Source organism: Ailuropoda melanoleuca, chromosome 9 (genome assembly GCF_002007445.2).
Source record: "Ailuropoda melanoleuca isolate Jingjing chromosome 9, ASM200744v2, whole genome shotgun sequence".
Lineage (NCBI taxonomy): Eukaryota > Metazoa > Chordata > Mammalia > Carnivora > Ursidae > Ailuropoda > Ailuropoda melanoleuca.
This window is the reverse complement of record NC_048226.1, coordinates 4,131,266-4,147,749: the sequence shown is the minus strand read 5'-3', so window position 1 is coordinate 4,147,749 and position 16,484 is coordinate 4,131,266. Positions and strand designations below refer to the sequence as shown.

The window sequence follows — 16,484 nt, the reverse complement described above, 5'->3', positions numbered from 1 at the left end:
GAGAGACTGATGGATGACTGTCTGAAGGACACACACTTTATTCTTCCAGGGGGGAGTTTTAATCTGGGGTCCACAGACTGGAATCTATTAAGCCTCCAGCAAAACTGTGTTCACACTAAAAAATTTTCTGAGAATAAGATTTTCTAATTAGTTAGAGGTTTTTTGGATGAAAACATTAATCTTGAACATTTAGATTTTGTTATTTAATTAAGATACACCAACAGAGGAACATCTGGCTGGCTCAGTCAGTAGAGAATTTGACTCTTGGTCTCGGGATTGTGAGGTCAAGCCCTACCATGGGTGTAGAGATCACTCACTCACACACACACACACACACACACACACACACACGACAAGACACATCAAGAGAAAGCAATATACTTAGATGCCCCCAAAAAACTGGTTCAGAGATGTACTTTGGCAATTTGCCTTTATTTTTATAAGTAATAAAGCTGAACAAAATCTCTATAGCATTTACACTCATGATTTTGAAAATACTATTTAATTACAACTTTGAACAGACCTTCTATGAACACCCACTTAGAAAAATGTCATTCAGACAAAGACTAGGAAATGCTACAGTCTCACCTGAGGACTGTTATGTTTTCTTTATGGAAGAATGTAAATCATCTAGCCAAATTCCCACGTGTGCTTTCGTCACCTGGTCATTCAAAGTCAGTTTCTGGTTGAACTTTACTGACTCTACCGTTGTTAAGAAATGCTTCTCTATGTTTAATTTTCTCCTTGACCCTTACTTGACCATTCTTAACTGAACTTCCACCTCAAGTCTTCCATGTAAGAACTTAAAATTTATTAGGTTGGTCCATAAAAAACTGTCAACATTCTACCTTTTCCAATCAACAAAGCAGCAGTTTCACACAGTTCAATCTAATATTTCATAAATACTAAAAACCTGTTAGGTTAGATGTTGAGGTTACAGATAGATAAAACATAATCCTTGACCTGAGGAGAATTAGTCAAGCAGGAGAAGGAAATCTAGTTAGGTAAATGGAGATCAAGTAAGTACAGAATGCTACATGTACAGGAGAGGAGTAAATTAAGGTACCTGGACTGGCTTGACAACTCAGACTTTTAAGCTAGAGAATGAAAAATCAGAATTTCTCTAAATGTGGGAAAGGACAGACAAGCAGAGAACATGCATAGAGTGGATATAAAACACAATAAATTCAAGAAAAGGAAGTGGCAAAACAGGACAGGACAGGGAGGGTCACCAGGAATAAAGGAGAAATGGCTACAGGTCCTTACTTGCAGAAAGACAAAGTGAATCCATCACCAGATACAAGACTCAAGATGCCACCCCTTCTTTCTCTTCCTTCATGATCTGACCTTCCTCTGTCCTCTCCACTGGTTCCTTACCATCAGTCTCTCAGTATGCCCAAAGCTCTCTCATCCTAAAAACACAAACACACCTTCCTTGACTTAAAACTCCTCCCAAGCCGCTGCCTTCTTTCTCTTGCTCTACTACCAACCTTCTAGAAAATATGCTATACTTACTTTTTTAACCTCCTGCTTGTCCTCTCAACCCACGATGTCCTGCTAGCATGACCCCCTCCCTCCCACCCCCCCCAAAAAAGACACTACAGAAATGCTAAATTAATGACTTCATAATTGTCAAACCCAACCAATATTTCAGGTTTATCTTACTTGGTATCTTTGGGGATCTGATCTTTATTCTCCACTCACTGAATTCAGGAATACTCTTCTCACGATCTCGCTTTACTTTTCTGGTTAGTTTTCAGTTTCTACAGGGTACATCCAATGCGATACACACACACACACACACACACACACACACACACACACTCACTCACTCACTCACTCACTAGGCCCCCCCACCCCAGTCAGGAAAAGGAAATACTACAATTTCCAAGACAGGTTAATGAAAACATTAAGGGAATATTTAATACCATGACTGCTCAAGAATATTCAGAACACATGGTCACTGTAATTGTAGCTCTTGTCACACTTACCTGTCGAACTGTTAGCTATATGCACTGTTAGCTCTGGGTTTGCTCAACGGTAAGGACCTCCACAGTCTTCATCTAAGTGGCACTCACCATCCTACCTGCGGCACTTGCAGGGACTCAATACAGGCACGACGGGAGAGGCAGACCCAGACCCATATCACACCGCTTGCACAGGTGTGTTCTACCACCTCGATCACAACCTCCACCAGTGGTAGCGACTCCTCTCTTCAATGTTAAGATCAAAATCAATATTCAGTCACCAAGCCTACCTCTTCTGTCAAAGCTCTAAGCCACTCACAGTCATTTCAGGGTTTGGGGTTTTAAACCCCTTGGACCAGAGACAATTCACATGAACGATAAACAAAGAACTCATAAACAACATAACCTGGTGATTGCAGACCCATAGGTTATAATTACATTTACTGACAGTATTTGCCTCATATGCCAGGAGCCATTCTGGAGACAGAGGATAAGTAAGACAATCCATGCACCCAAGGAGTGAGTCTAATGGGAACACAAGCACATAAACAAGCATACGCTGTATTGTAAGTCTAACAATAAATATACAGAGAAATAACAAGAGCAGTAGGAAGGTGAGAAGATTAAAAGGCTTTACCAAACAGTCCTAGTAGGAGTGGGGAAGGCATTCTAGGCAAAAAGAACAGTTACAAAGGCAAGGAGGTATGAAACAGGGATGCTTTTAGGCAACTAGAAGTACAGTACTGCTAGAATTTTAAGTCCTATGACCCAGCAATTGCACTCAGGCTCCTATATGCAAGAGAAAAGATGGGACTATAAAAAGGCATGTACAAGTACAGTCACGGCAGTTTTAGTTATATTCAAGCTCTGAAGAAAAACAAAAACTAGTGCCATTGTGTTAGTGGTCCCCAAGACCACCCCCAGGTTTGATGATTCACTAGGAGGACTCACAGGACTCAGCATATAGTTGTACTGAGCACATTCAGCTAACATTTATCACAGCCAGAAGATACAGAGGAAAACCAGCAAAGGGAAAATGTATATGGGACAAAGTGTGGGGGAAACCAGGTACAAAGTCCCAAGGATCCTCTTCTAAGGGAGTCACATAAGATAAGCTTAATGGCTTAGCTCCCCCAGCAATAAGCTGGGACAACACACAGGAATTGTTGCCAACCAGGGAACCTTGCTAGAGACTTGGCACCCGGGTTTTTATTGAGGGGTGGTCACACAGGCAGCCTCTGCCTGGAATAGGCTCAAATTCCAGACTCCAGGAGGAGAGCAGGTGTTCAGCATCAATCATACTGTTTGCACAGTTTAGGCGTACTAAGGCACTCCATTGGTTCTGGGAATGGTGGGACTACAGCAATAAACTTGGACTTCATTGCAACTTGTAGAAACCTCAGATAATTAAGTGGGGGTGAAAAGTCAGACCCAGAAGCCTACGTGCTACAGGATTTCATTTAAGTAATGTGTGCTGGAAATGTTCTCTTCATCAGTGTGGTAGTTACTTAGGCATATAAAAATAATATAAATATGTAAAAACTGACCACGTTATATACACTTACAATTAGTGCCTTTTACTATATGGATGTTCTCTCACAATTTTAAAAAAGTTCCAAGAGGAGACCAGTAGGGATTAAACTTGGCCACTAAACTGAAGCCAGATGATGATGGGCTTTGTGTCCTACCACTAAGGGGCTTGGCCTTTACTGTACAGGGGTTGTTCTCCAGGGAGGTCTTGGGGACCCACGGAGGTCCCCAAGACCCTTCCAGAGGTCCACAAAGCCAAAACTACTTTCATAATTCTAAGATACCAACTTCTTTTATCACTATGCTGACATTTGCAACGATGGTACAAAATAATGAGAGTGGGTAAAACCGGCACCTTAGCAGGAATCAAGGCAATGCTAATAAACTATAGTGAACAGTTACTGTGCTCTTCGGGCTCTGGAGTCCCAGAAACAGCCAATTCTCTTACAAATGTCCTTGAGAAAGGAGTAAAAACGTATTAAATCCTGACCCTTGAGTACAGGCCTTCAATATTCCGTGAGACAAATGGGAAGTAAGCGTGAAGCCCAACTGCTGCATACTGAAGTATAATCGTTGTCTCAAGGGAAAGTATTTATGTGACTGAGTTTCAGAAAGAATTAGCCTTTTTTTTTTAATGAAACATCTTTTTTACTTGAAAGAACTGACCTACTATGGTTATCAAACTTTTGGCATTTGGCAAACATTCTCTTGAAAACAACGTAAACGAGATGCTTCAAATAAAATACTAACAGTCAGTATTTGTTGCCAATGATATATAATTTGAGCTTTGAAGGAAAAAACAGAACCCTGGGAAATCTTCATCTGCCTAAGACTTTTCTGATGAGACTGGTGGTGTTATTAACTAGTATGTCAGCATAATGTGTATATGTGCTTATATAATACATTTACTGTGCAATATTGCATAACAGTGAACCAGTATTTGTCAAGTGACTGAAGTCACATCAGGCATGGGAGAATGATCGATACAAGAGGGATCACTGTGTTTTAATGTAACAGAGTAAGGACAGTACACCCATACGGCTTCAGATTCCATGTTGCAACCGACCTTTAAGAAGTTAACACTGTGGAGTTTTGGTGTAGTATCAAAGAGAAATGGCCACAATTAAATGTAAAGGCTATTCAAATATTCCTCCTCTTTCCAACTACATATCTGCGTGAGGCCAAATTTTCTTCATTTATTTCAACCGAAACAACATGTGGCAACAGATTAAATACACAGACTGGAAAAGCCAGCTATCTTCTAATAAATCTGATACTAAAGAGATCTGCAAAATGTAAAAGAATGCTCACTCTTCTCATTTTCCTTTGTTTTCAAAAATCGAATTCTGTTAATATGTAATGGATTTATAACTTTAAAAGATTTATTTTTCCAGTTTTAATTTCTAACGGGCACATATCGGTAGATACAATCCACACACAAAAAAGTTCTTGAAGTCCTCAGTAACGGAGTCCTGAGATGAAAATGCCTGTGAACCTCTGCCTTATGGGGTAAGTGATCAAACTGGCACTTTTCAAAGATCTTATAGGAACATCCAGGCAGAAATGCAAATATCCTGAAAGACTGAAGAAATGCTCCTAAGGGCACAGTGAACTCAGGAAAAAGTTTCAGGGGCGCCTGGGTGGCACAGCGGTTAAGCGTCTGCCTTCGGCTCAGGGCGTGATCCCGGTGTTAATGGGATCGAGCCCCACATCAGGCTCCTCCGCTGGGAGCCTGCTTCTTCCTCTCCCACTCCCCCTGCTTGTGTTCCCTCTCTCACTGGCTGTCTCTATCTCTGTTGAATAAATAAATAAAATTTAAAAAAAAAAAAAGTTTCAGAAATGCATGTGTGAGAAGGAAGAGAAGCTCTGATGTCAGATCTCAAGGATATAGGAGATGAACAAAGGGTGGGCCAGTCAAGATGGATAGGGAGCTATTCTGCACAAAAGTTTGATGGGAAAAAGCTAAGCAAAGCCAGGGAGGCTGGCTGCTTGAGGGGAGTGCTGTACGAAGATAGGGTCTAAACACGGGAGCAACGTGATCATGTTTTATGGACAGAGGTGAAAGGTGTGGCAGGAACAACACACCAAAAGGTGTGAGGGTGTGAGAAAGATGGACTCCAATGCACAAAATTGCTCTCTGAATAGGGAGGAGGCCATTCCTGCAATAGCTGAAGGTGAAGAATGTAATCAGAGACAATTCCAATTGGAGAGGGAAAGAACAGGACCTAGATGTCCAACTCTTGTGAAGAGCGCAGAGTATCTTTTGGTCCACATAAGACTATATGAGCCTGTATCAGTCTCACATTGCAAAGAAAAAGATATTCTTAGAGAAACTGAAAATCTTGCTCAAAAATCAACCAGTTAACAGAGCACAAGGACTCAAATCAGGATCCCAGACTCCAGATCTCCTGTTCGTCTGCCTCAAGGCAGCATGAGAAAGAGAGAGGAGGAGAGGAAATAGAGCAGGCCAGCGAACTGCTCTGTGGCAACTCTGAAGTTGCGTGGGAGGCTCTCACAAGGGCAGGAAATACCGCACTGCTTCACGTGAAACATGTGGAAGCCATGGCATCGAGAGACCTCTCCAAACTGAGGCAGGGTAGCAAGTGCAGGAAAAGCAGCATGACAGTAAAGCAGACATAACCTCCTGACCAGCAGAGCTAAATTCAGCTTTGTGAAGTCCAAAATCCAAGGCAAGTTTGAGTTTCATCTTAAAACTCCTAGACTAATGGGCCCCTGGGTGGCTCAGTCAGTTGAGCATCTGACTTTTGATATCAGCTCAGGCCTTGATCTCACCATCATGTGTTCGAGACCCACGCTGGGGAGCCTACTTAAAAAAACAAAAACAAAACCTCCTGGACTTAAGGAATACCTCTCAGTAGTCATTACTGGAGGCCAGGGGCACAGAGGGATGAGCTTGGGAGACATACCTATCCAACGACCAAGAATCAGAAGGGTAGGTCTGGGGAACAACGAGACCACTAGTGGGATAGAGCTCCACACAGAGTAACGCGTGTGAATAGGCAAGAACAACTGAGGAAGAAGGTTGAAAGGGCAGACTGAAAACACTCCTCCAAGGGAGACTTGACCTAGCGGTAGCAATGAAAGAAAAAAGCAATGAAAGGATGCAGGGGCCAAGGGAGACACACAGTTAGACCACATCAAGGCTTTATAATTACAGAAACTGCGAAAAGGTTTCCAAGCAAAAGCTACAAGTATGTATTCACCTAGCGTCCTTCTGTACTGGGGCCTCCAGGGACTGAAAAAATTAAAAAAATAAAAACCAAAGCACCCCGAACACAGTTCTTTCCCCCAAGAGAACACTAGAGTCTAGTTGGAAAAAAAATAGACTAATTGGGTGGAGGGGATAGAATTAGATTAGCCTCAGGAGATGAGTAGAGGGAAGAAACTGGTTCTGTTTTTTAAACCTGCTGGGTTTAATATGCCTCCGACAGACAGAACTCCTTCAGTAGGCCAATCAGAACCATGGGTTCTGAGAACAAGCAGGGCTACAACTCAACCTAAAACTTGGTCCCCGAGAGAGAGGACTAGTGCAGCAGGAATACACAGGCCCTCTGTATAAGGGGCAAGAGAAGCCAACAGAATGAACTGTAGAGAATGTGGCATTCAGGGGGAGGAGGAAGCCTGTAAGTGCCAGGACAAGAAAGATCTATCAGACGGGAGGAGGGAGCTATAGAGTCTTATGAGACAAATGGAAATTTTAAGTAGAAGGAGATAATCAGAGACCAATACAGCAAAGATCAAGGTGCTTGAATTCTAGAAATACCAGTCTGGAAACAAAGAGACCTGTGTGCCAGTCCTGGCTCTACCATCCACTCACTGCATTAACTTAAAACAATCACTTCTCATACTGAGCTTAGCTCTCTTGTCCGAGAAAATAGGCATTCGAATCTGAGTTTGTTGTCAACTCCGAGTTATATCTGGGAGACGGACAGGTCTCTAGTATCTTTTGAGCTTCATAACAATTCCAAAACTACAGTTAAAAAAAAAAAGTCTCAAGAGAAAGGACAGACTCAGGGGACAGATGGTATCAGAGCCAGGAGCACAAAGCCAGAATGCAGACAGTGCAGGTGTTAAGTAGTAAGAGATTAAGTGTTCTGTCAAAAGACAGAAAACCCAACCAGCCCTTCAAGGTAACTGCTTTCCTCCAACTACTCCCATACCTTTATCCAAGGAGACTTCAGGCCATGATGCTAAACCCGTCAGGATGGTACATATATCTGCATATAATGCTGGCCAAGAATAAAGAAACCAGTAACGCTATTATAGTTAAATTACTCCCAGAATCAACAGCTAGGTGCAACTGTGACCCATTTTTCAAACACAAATCAATCTTTAGACCTGTCCTCTGGGGATTCTACAATTACCTCAAGGCAAGTCATCACCAAATGCCTTAAAAATCAAAACAAAAGAGCGTTAACTCATTGTAATCTAAAAGTGCTCCAACCGTACAGGAATATTAAAAACGAAGTGGAAATCAAAGGTTACCCATGCCTGAGTGTTCTTCTGCACGACGAGCACAAAGCTCAACCCCACTTAGTCAGGAATTTCCCCCCCTCCACGCCTGTGTTATTTAAAAACACTCACATTATACGTTAAAGAAACAAAATAATCCCTGACGAGAGACTTTTTAAATCCCAGTAACAAAACTCGTGAAAATTATGTTTACAATGCAAATTTAACACTGAAATTTGGATATTGACTTTTTATGGGAAGTCAGATAATTTTCCCATGAAAAATACAAAATATTACATACATGATGTACGATTTCATATTTTTAGTCAGTTGACTATAATTGAGATATGCCTTGTTTTGGGGGTCTTATCTTGAACATAAAAACTTTCAGCACTTGGGCTCTGTGCTTATAGAGGGGATGAGCTCTCCTGAGCAGGTATAAACAAAACAGGCAGCAACAAAGGCAGGAAAGAAAACAATGAGCATTTCCAAAGCTGCAATGTGGGAGGCCAAGGAGGCGGGGTCGGCCATACGCAAAAGACTTAATAAACACTGAAAAGGTGCAATCAACATTTCTTGGCTTCAAATCAAACAGACAGAAGCAAAAATTCTTGTAACCTCCTCTACTCCAACCTCTGGGTCCAACCCCCTTCCCTACCCCTCACCCTCTGTCCCCAGGCTTTCTGGCAAGTTCTCCCCAGAGTCAGTACAGCTTAGATACTGCCTAGGAAAAGCAGATTTGCAGAACAGGATGGGATTAGCACAGCTCTTCCATAGGAAAGAAAATAATTTGTTATTTGAGCCTATGATTCTTTTACTGACTCCACCACTAGCTACTGAAGACAAGAGCTTACACGTTAATATCCAGGTTCGGTATGCATTCCTGTCCAAAACTTCAAGCCGGAAGCACAAACCCACTAATTAATTTCTGCTTTAAATAAACACGTTATTTTAGAGAATGGTCATTTAGCCAAGGGACCTGAAATCACTGAATGAGAAAGTGTGCACAGATACTGCCAACCACATAAGCGGTAAATACCAGCAGAGAACTACTTCAGTCACGTCACCCTTCCTCCCCACCCCAAATTCACAAACACCGAACTCTAACGGAGTACTGAGTACGTGAACAAAATACATTTGCTAGAGAAGCAGCTGGAGACCAGGTAACCTTCTGAAGTTTCCAACTTTCTAAAAACTTCCCAGACCAGAGGTTTAAAAAAAAATAAAATAATAAATTATCTAGTTTGTATTTGAGTCTGCATTTTCACAGAAAAATCCCTTTGGTAAAGGCTCTGAATACGGTCTTTGCTCCTTTATGCTTTAAATCTTTTGGGAACACAGAAATAAAGGTACATATCCCTTTATATCTGCTAGTGTGTCTGTGCACACTGCTGCGAGTCTAAGTTTCACCCAGAATGAAAACCCAGTTTCTCATCCCTGCCATAGGGCTATTTTATGTCCTGGAAGCTCATTCCAGAAGATCTTAGCGCAACACTGCTAAAACCCTTATTAATTTTTCCTGGAAATCTAAGAGGCATGATTATGGGAATTTTAGCTGAGAGAAAAGGTGAAATTTAATAAGCCACACTCCACTTTTAGAGGTCTTGAAACAATTCTATAATTTCAGATTTGCCTCATCTCAGAAGGAGAAAGTTACTGAAATTTTAAATGTCCTAAAAAAAGAAAGTCTTTTGTGCAGAGGGTTGGGAGGGTCACCCGCACAGTGGGAGGAGCCCGATTTCTCCAGACCTCCAGCTCTCTCAGGATCAGCTAACTGCTCTGACACACATCGCGGAATGATAGACACAGCACATTCCTCCTGACATCAACGCTGCTGCACTAATGCTCAGAAGACCCACACTGACTTCCACAGCAACCAGAGGTTCCCTCCCATGCAGTTACGGTTCACTGCCTATAAATGGGACCAGCCCATACGGCACCGCATTTCCTATACGGTAACTCCTTGACCCCTCTGCCCTACCAGAACACACACAATATTATACCTTGAGCTATGGCACCGGGAAGACCTCCGTTCACACTTGGGTTCTATCCCTTAACAGCCTCGTAACTGGATTTCTGAGCCTGGTCTACCTCATTTGCAAAATAGGGGAAAAATCTAAAAAGAACATTTGAAGACTGAGATCCCGAACTAGCCCTCGGCTTGAATCTCATCTTCAGAGACATGTTACCTTTGATCCTTACACTGTTCATGATTTTTCAAGCGCCATATTTAAAACCTAGACTGGTAGCTTAACTAGGAAAAAAGTCAAAGAGCCATCAGCTCTGGGCCCACGTTTGTGTGTGGCAACAACGAGCTCCTGGCTGCTCCCTTTAGACACAAACTCTACAGCTGAGTAGCCACTCCTCTCTCCCTGCTTCCCTCATTCATGTTACCTCAGTTCCCTGCAGGGATCTGAGCACACAACCAGTTTTAAGGATTAAAAACAAAGGAAATAGCTTGATGACTCATGAAAATACTTAGTGAGACAGCTAGTATCACAAGCTTACTTGCTAACAAGTTTGGTGTGAAGCCTGGAGTCTTCCTACTTTATCTTCCTCTGCTTTTTGCCTCAAGATCGCTGCCATGGGAGGTGCACCACCGTACAAGACCCTCCCCGTATCGGGGTGCCTGTGGCCCAACCCCAGCTGCAAATGGTTCCGTGATCACTCACCACATGCACCAGCTCTGGCTGTGCACAAAAGCCTTGGGAGGGGGGAAGGCAAGCGTTTTTATATTACCAAGACTGACTTACATATAGGGTAGTCAACTTCCAAATTCTAGTCCTACAAACTGAACGTGCATGTCCAGGCCACTCAACTGTCAATTCAATCGCTGTGGCAAACACCAAATTCTACAGCAATGAGCCCTGGGAACACAGTGCAGCTCAAAGCCAGTCCACCAGGAATGACAGAAGACCAGGGGTGAGCCCCTCAGCATTACTGTCCCGAGGGGCTCCCCACAGCCCGGAGCTCCCCTGAGCTCCGGAAGCAGTCTTCACTCCTCTCCTACCCACGACAAAAACCAACCAAGCAGGGAAACAATCACCAATCCGAGGTTTCCAAGGTTTTGTGCTGCCTGTTTGGATTTACTTATTTTTAACCCAGCCCGCATTCCCGGGCGTAAAAAGAGCCTGAGGGTGCAAACTATCCTCACCAGCCGCACTTCCAGCCGGCACACTCTGTCACCTGGGGGGGGGGTAGATGAGAGGCAGGCGGCACACCTGTGCCTCCCAGAGAGGCAACTGGCCCAATTGCCCCTCGCCCCAACAGATGACGCAGAGCAGTTTACTCAGGTGCCAGAACAGGGAGTGAGGCGCCGAAGCGGTAGCCAGGGAGACCAGAGGCAGCTGCCAGAGAAATGCAGCGTGGAGCGCTGAGGCTGCGGGGTGGAGGGGGGTGCGCGTGGGGGAGGGGAGGGGCTCCCTGCTGGGCTTCCAGAAGCACCCCCTGGCTTCTCAGCGCTATCACGGAGCCTGCAGTGCTTCAGGCCTTCTTCCCAAGCGCAATGCTGCTGGTGGGCACGTGCAGGGGGCCGAGGCTTGCAAGATGCACCCTGCCAGCCGCCAGCGCCAGGTGTGCCTCGGCCTCCCGCAGGCCCCTGGGCAGCCCTGGGCCCCTCATGAAGCCTCTGGCTTGGCCCGGGACCCCCTGTGAACACAGCTACAAAATCAGCGGCGACTGAACGACAGACAGCACCCGCTCCAAGAAACAGCCCAGGGAGCCACCCAAGTGGCTCAGCCAGAGGTGAGTGACCAGTCCTTGGTCCAGACTGGCCCAAGTTCAGGGGTTCAGGACTGGCCCAGGCCTTCCTGGCCAGCTGCCCCCCCCCAGCTGCAGCTCCGCCAAACCTGAGGCCGGAGCTGAGTCCGCACCCCCTCCTCCCAAGTTGGTGCACCTGGCCCGTAGCTGGACTGACGAGAGAATGACAAAACCAGGGCCACATGCACGACTGTCCACATGCAGGCCGCCAGGTCGCGAAAGCAGAGGCAGGTGCGGCCTACCCTCCCTCCCTGCTGCGCAGCCTCCACGCCTGCAGGACCGCCTGCCCCAGCCACAGGACCCACCTCAGGGCCGCCGCCTCAGGCCGCCCCCGCGCGAAGCCCTGGCGCACGTGCCCAGCCACCCACCCGCGTGCGACCCTACCTAGCCGACCCCGCCCCCAGAACGCGGCTCCAGCACTCGAACGTGTGAAGCCACGTGACCTCCCGGGCCGGGCAAGCGCGGCCCCGCACGAGGGGCCTGATCCCTCCGCCTTAAAGGAGCCGCGCCAGCTGCCGTCGTGGCGCTCTCCAGGCAGCATAGGCCTGGCGCGGGGGTCTCCGCCGCCCGCAGCCCCGCCCCACCCGGGCCGCCCACCCCCGCCGCCCACTGGGTACGAATGAGACTCGCCGGGGGCGCTGCGAAGCGCGTGAGCTCTCTGCGCCGGCGGCTTCTGGTCTCACGTGCGGGCTGCGGGAGAAAGAAATGTTCCCGGCGCCGAGGCGCCCCTCCGTCCGGTGGGCTCCCGTCTGGACATACACTCGAGGCCACTGGGAGCCCGAAGCGCAGCCTGGAGGCCCCACCGGCCGCCCCCGGAGGGCCGCGGCGCCTTTAAGCCCAAAGGCCCTGAGTCACGAGGAGGCTCCCTGCCCCCCTCGCCACACGCCCCTCCACGAGGCCCCACGCCCGCGGGCACGTGACCCGCGCCCCGCCCGGGACTCGCGCTCACGGGGGGCGGGGAGGAGGGGACCGCCGAGCCGGCCGAGGCTGCGCGCGGACCGTTAGCTGCCGCGGCCGGGACCGCGCCCCGCCCAGCCCCGCCCCGGTAGGCGGCGGGCGGCTCTTACCAGCGGGAACGCCATGGGGCCGGCGTGGCCCTGCGGGACGGACGGGCCGTCCGGCGGGCGGGCCGGCGCGGCGAGGGACGCGCAGACACGTGGGCACTATTTTTGCAGCGAGCCGCGCACAGCGCTGCGCCCCGAGCCGCTTATAAAGCCCCCGCGGAGCCGCCCCCCCGTCCGGATGCGAAGCACCTGTGTCGGCCCCGCCCGGGCGCCCGCCCCGCCCCTCCCGGCAGGCCCGGCCGAGGGCTCGGCCGCCCACCCGGAGCCGGTCGCAGCCAGCGCCTAGGAGGTCGGAGGCCCACGCCCGAGCGCGCCACTCACCTAGTGACCCTGCTCAAGTCACTTATCTCCTCGGGGCCTCACTCGCCCCCCCATACGCACAGGGCGCTACTTACAAGCCTCTGCGACGCGGCGGCGAGGTGTTTTGTCAATAGCGCCCCGTGTCCATGCTCCCGTTCTTCCAAGGACCCCTCCAGGGTGGGAGCCAGCCCTGTGCGCCGGTGCCTTAGCCCTTGCCCCTGCCCCCGGGACTCCTAGATCAGCTGCTCAGCGTGCTGGAAAGGGGAACGCATCGGGGGGATTCCGGAAAGTTCCAAAGACACCAGGGGTCCTCTTTGCACCGCAGTTTCCTGGGGGAGACCGCTTCCAACGCTCCTGCCTTACTGTAATACGAAGCTTCAGGTAGAGGGGACAAGGGATAGGGCCGGGACCACGGGACAAGAGACACCACCGTGGTCCTGGCTGCTCTCAGGAAAGGCGACCTGGGGTGGCTGGTGCAGGAGCAGACCGGAAGCCCCAGGCAAGCGCAGAGGCGGAGATGGCATTCCAGGCAGGAGACCAAGCAAAGGCGGGGAGGGAGGATTGAACAGAGCGGCTCAATCTGACCAGGACGAGGATAATGTGTGCTGATACCACAGGAGGGAAGCCTGGGCCCAGTTTGTGAAGGGCCTTTATTTTGCATACGGCAGGGAACTATTAAGAATTGTAAACAGGAGAATGGCAGTATCAGGTGTCGTAAGATATTACTGGAGACTTGGTAGAGGCTGGGAAGAAACAAGGGACTGGAGCAAGGAGAACAGGGACCAGCGTTTGTAGAGCATTACTAAGTGTTTTACATGTGTTAGCTCATCCTCGGAGTACTACTTAGAAAGCATTTATTATGCACAAGGCTCCTCCTGGCAGTTGGGAAACAGGACTGCTGTCTTCCTGGCAGGCTGGTGAGGCTGGCCTGGATCTAATGGCTAAGGCGGGGGTGGGCAGGTAGCTGCAGGGTTCTGTGGAAGGAGAAGTCAGTGGTCTAACCTACTGTTTCAGGAGGATTAATGGGAGAAGGTGTAAGAACAGGGTAAGAAAAGATGGAGTGGAAGTCCACAGGGGACTCAGAGTGACAATGAAAGTTGGAGATTCACAGGTATGTCCTCATGCAGGGAGCTTCCTTGGGTTACTGGGGTCATGGGCAGAGAGGGTAATGGCTGCAGGGGCAGGGCAAAAGAGGGTCCTGGCACCCCCTACCCATCAACTATTCTACCTTCTTCCTGCCTAGCCATCTGCCCCCCTCCTCAAGCTGGCCCATTCCAGCCACCCAGAAAACTATACCTCGTGGTTCAGCTTCACTGGGACTCTCCTTCGGGGGGGGTCCTTCCTGGGGCCCTTCCTTCTTGAGGAGCAGCCCACCCCCAAGGCTTACTCTGGCCCACAGACAGCATAGGACAGCTGCTCCGAGGTGGTGTATCCTTGCTTGTCTTCTTGGGGGTGCAACCTGGACACCTATAGCACAGGAGCCAGTGAAGGTGAGAGCATGGAGAAGGCCTGGGCACATGGAAAAGGGCCCTTAGCAGAGAGATACCATGCCGGAATGAGGTCCCAGCGCAGCCAGATCTTTCAAGACAACGTGGGTGGTCTTGGGTTTTTTATATGTGAAGTCTTCCTCATTTTAAATTTGGTCACTAATTCAAATTTTAAAAAAAACAAAAAACAAAGCCCAGTATATTCAGGGGCCCCATGCAACTCTCTTGCTGCCAACTTGCATACATCCTCCCGCCTCCTTGACCCAAAGCTGAGTAAGATAACAATCTGAAACCTGGAATAGTGCCCAACGGAGTAGGTATCTGGGAACTCTTTCATATTTTAAAACTCCTAGCGTAAGAAAATGAAGGCATCTTTCAGGTGACTTAGAACAGAAATAGCTGCTGCCTAAAATCCCTCCTCCTAAACTTGCTGTCACAGTAACAATAGCTGATCTTCCCTGAGCACTTACTACCTGCTTGCACAGTTCTAAGTGTTTTACTGTGCTGGACGAGAAAACTGAAGCTCAAAAAAAGCAAAGTACCTAGCCCAAGGATTCCCAGCTAGAAATGGAAGAGTGGGAACTCAAGCACAGTCTTCTTGCTTCAGAGCCTTACCCAGATAAGAACAAAACTTCCAGCTCCCTTATGTGTGCAGTTCCTTCAGACTGACCCTAGAGCCCAGTGCAGATGGTGAAGGAAGGAATGGCTGAATCAAAATACAGTCATGGCCTCAGGTGTGGTCATGCCCCTTTGCTCCCTGCCCTCACTTGGCCATGCCTGCAGGTAGAACAGGAAGAATGGTACCTCTGACTGGAAGGTGTCCGCACTCCACAGGGTATGGTGTGGAAAGCAACGGAGGTGGAGATATTAAAGGACTCGGTCAAGTCCCCACAGCTGGTCACTGGCAGAAGTAGCAGGAACAAATAGGCAGCATTATCCATTCTCAGACCCAACAAACAGCCTTTGAGCCCAGCTATGCCTGGCACTGTCTCTGCAGTCAAGCTCCAGATTTACAATATAGGTTTTAAGTGTAACGGTAATTGGCTGGACTAAGTTTTAAATGCAGGTACTAGGAGGACAGGAGGAACCCTGAAGTTGATTATGTGCTCAGGTGTTCAGTACTTCCGCAGCAGGCAGAGAGCTGAAAAAAGAAAAAGTGCAGGGAGGAAATAATTTTCCCGGTTGAAAAAGATCAGAAGGGGGATTCACTTAGGAACTCAAGACCACAAGGTAAAGTAGGCACACATTCTCTGCTAGACTTCTCCCAAGCTCTGTGCAGAAGAAACCATGTTCTTTGTTTTAGGGTTTTTTTTTTTAAGTCTTCTAAAGTGGGATTTAAAATGTGAATCAGCCCCACCTTTCATCATACACAAATGTACATTTAAAGTGGGTTAAAGATATAAACGTGAAAGGCATTACTTGGAAATGTTTTAGAAGAAAACATTAGAATATTTATTACCTCAGTGTGGGGGTGAATTTTGTAAATCAGAAACAAAAAGCACAGGACATAAAGGAAGATTAATAAATTTGGCCACATTGAAATTTAAAACTTTAACAAAAGATTTTTTAAATTTGAAAAAACAAGTCAAACTGGAAAAAGATATTTACAATGTGAGATCTATAAAGAACTAGTTTCCAGAATGCATAAGAACTTCTATAATCAATGAGGAAAAAGAGACAGCCCTATAGAAAAATGTTCAAAAGATGGGAACAGGCAATTGACAGAAACTGAAAACCCAAATGGCCAACAAACATATCACTAGATATGTACCCTCAGCAATAACTAGGAAAATGCAAATGAAACCACAGTAGAGACAATTCATACTTCTCAGACAGACAAAATGAAAAAGTCTCACTTTCCCAATAGCAGGATCACTGCCAATGAGGGTATAAACTGGCTCCTC

General features: G+C 47.5%; 1 protein-coding gene across 6 annotated transcripts in view; it reads right to left on the bottom strand.

The window, feature by feature from the left end:
* The window catches only part of CPEB1 (cytoplasmic polyadenylation element binding protein 1), a 96,333-nt gene extending 83,034 nt beyond the window's left edge, over positions 1–13,299 (bottom strand). For 3 of the 6 annotated variants that reach the window (XM_034667827.1, XM_034667829.1, XM_034667828.1), the window contains exon 1: positions 12,797–12,921. In XM_034667827.1, coding sequence (XP_034523718.1) covers positions 12,797–12,811 — 15 coding nt within the window. In that variant the 5' untranslated portion in view covers positions 12,812–12,921. Of the gene's footprint in view, positions 1–12,359; positions 12,542–12,796; positions 12,922–13,188 lie in introns of those variants that run through there. The other 3 variants (XM_011225707.3, XM_034667830.1, XM_034667831.1) reach the window with 3 other exon arrangements.
* Positions 13,300–16,484: the final 3,185 nt, after the last annotated feature.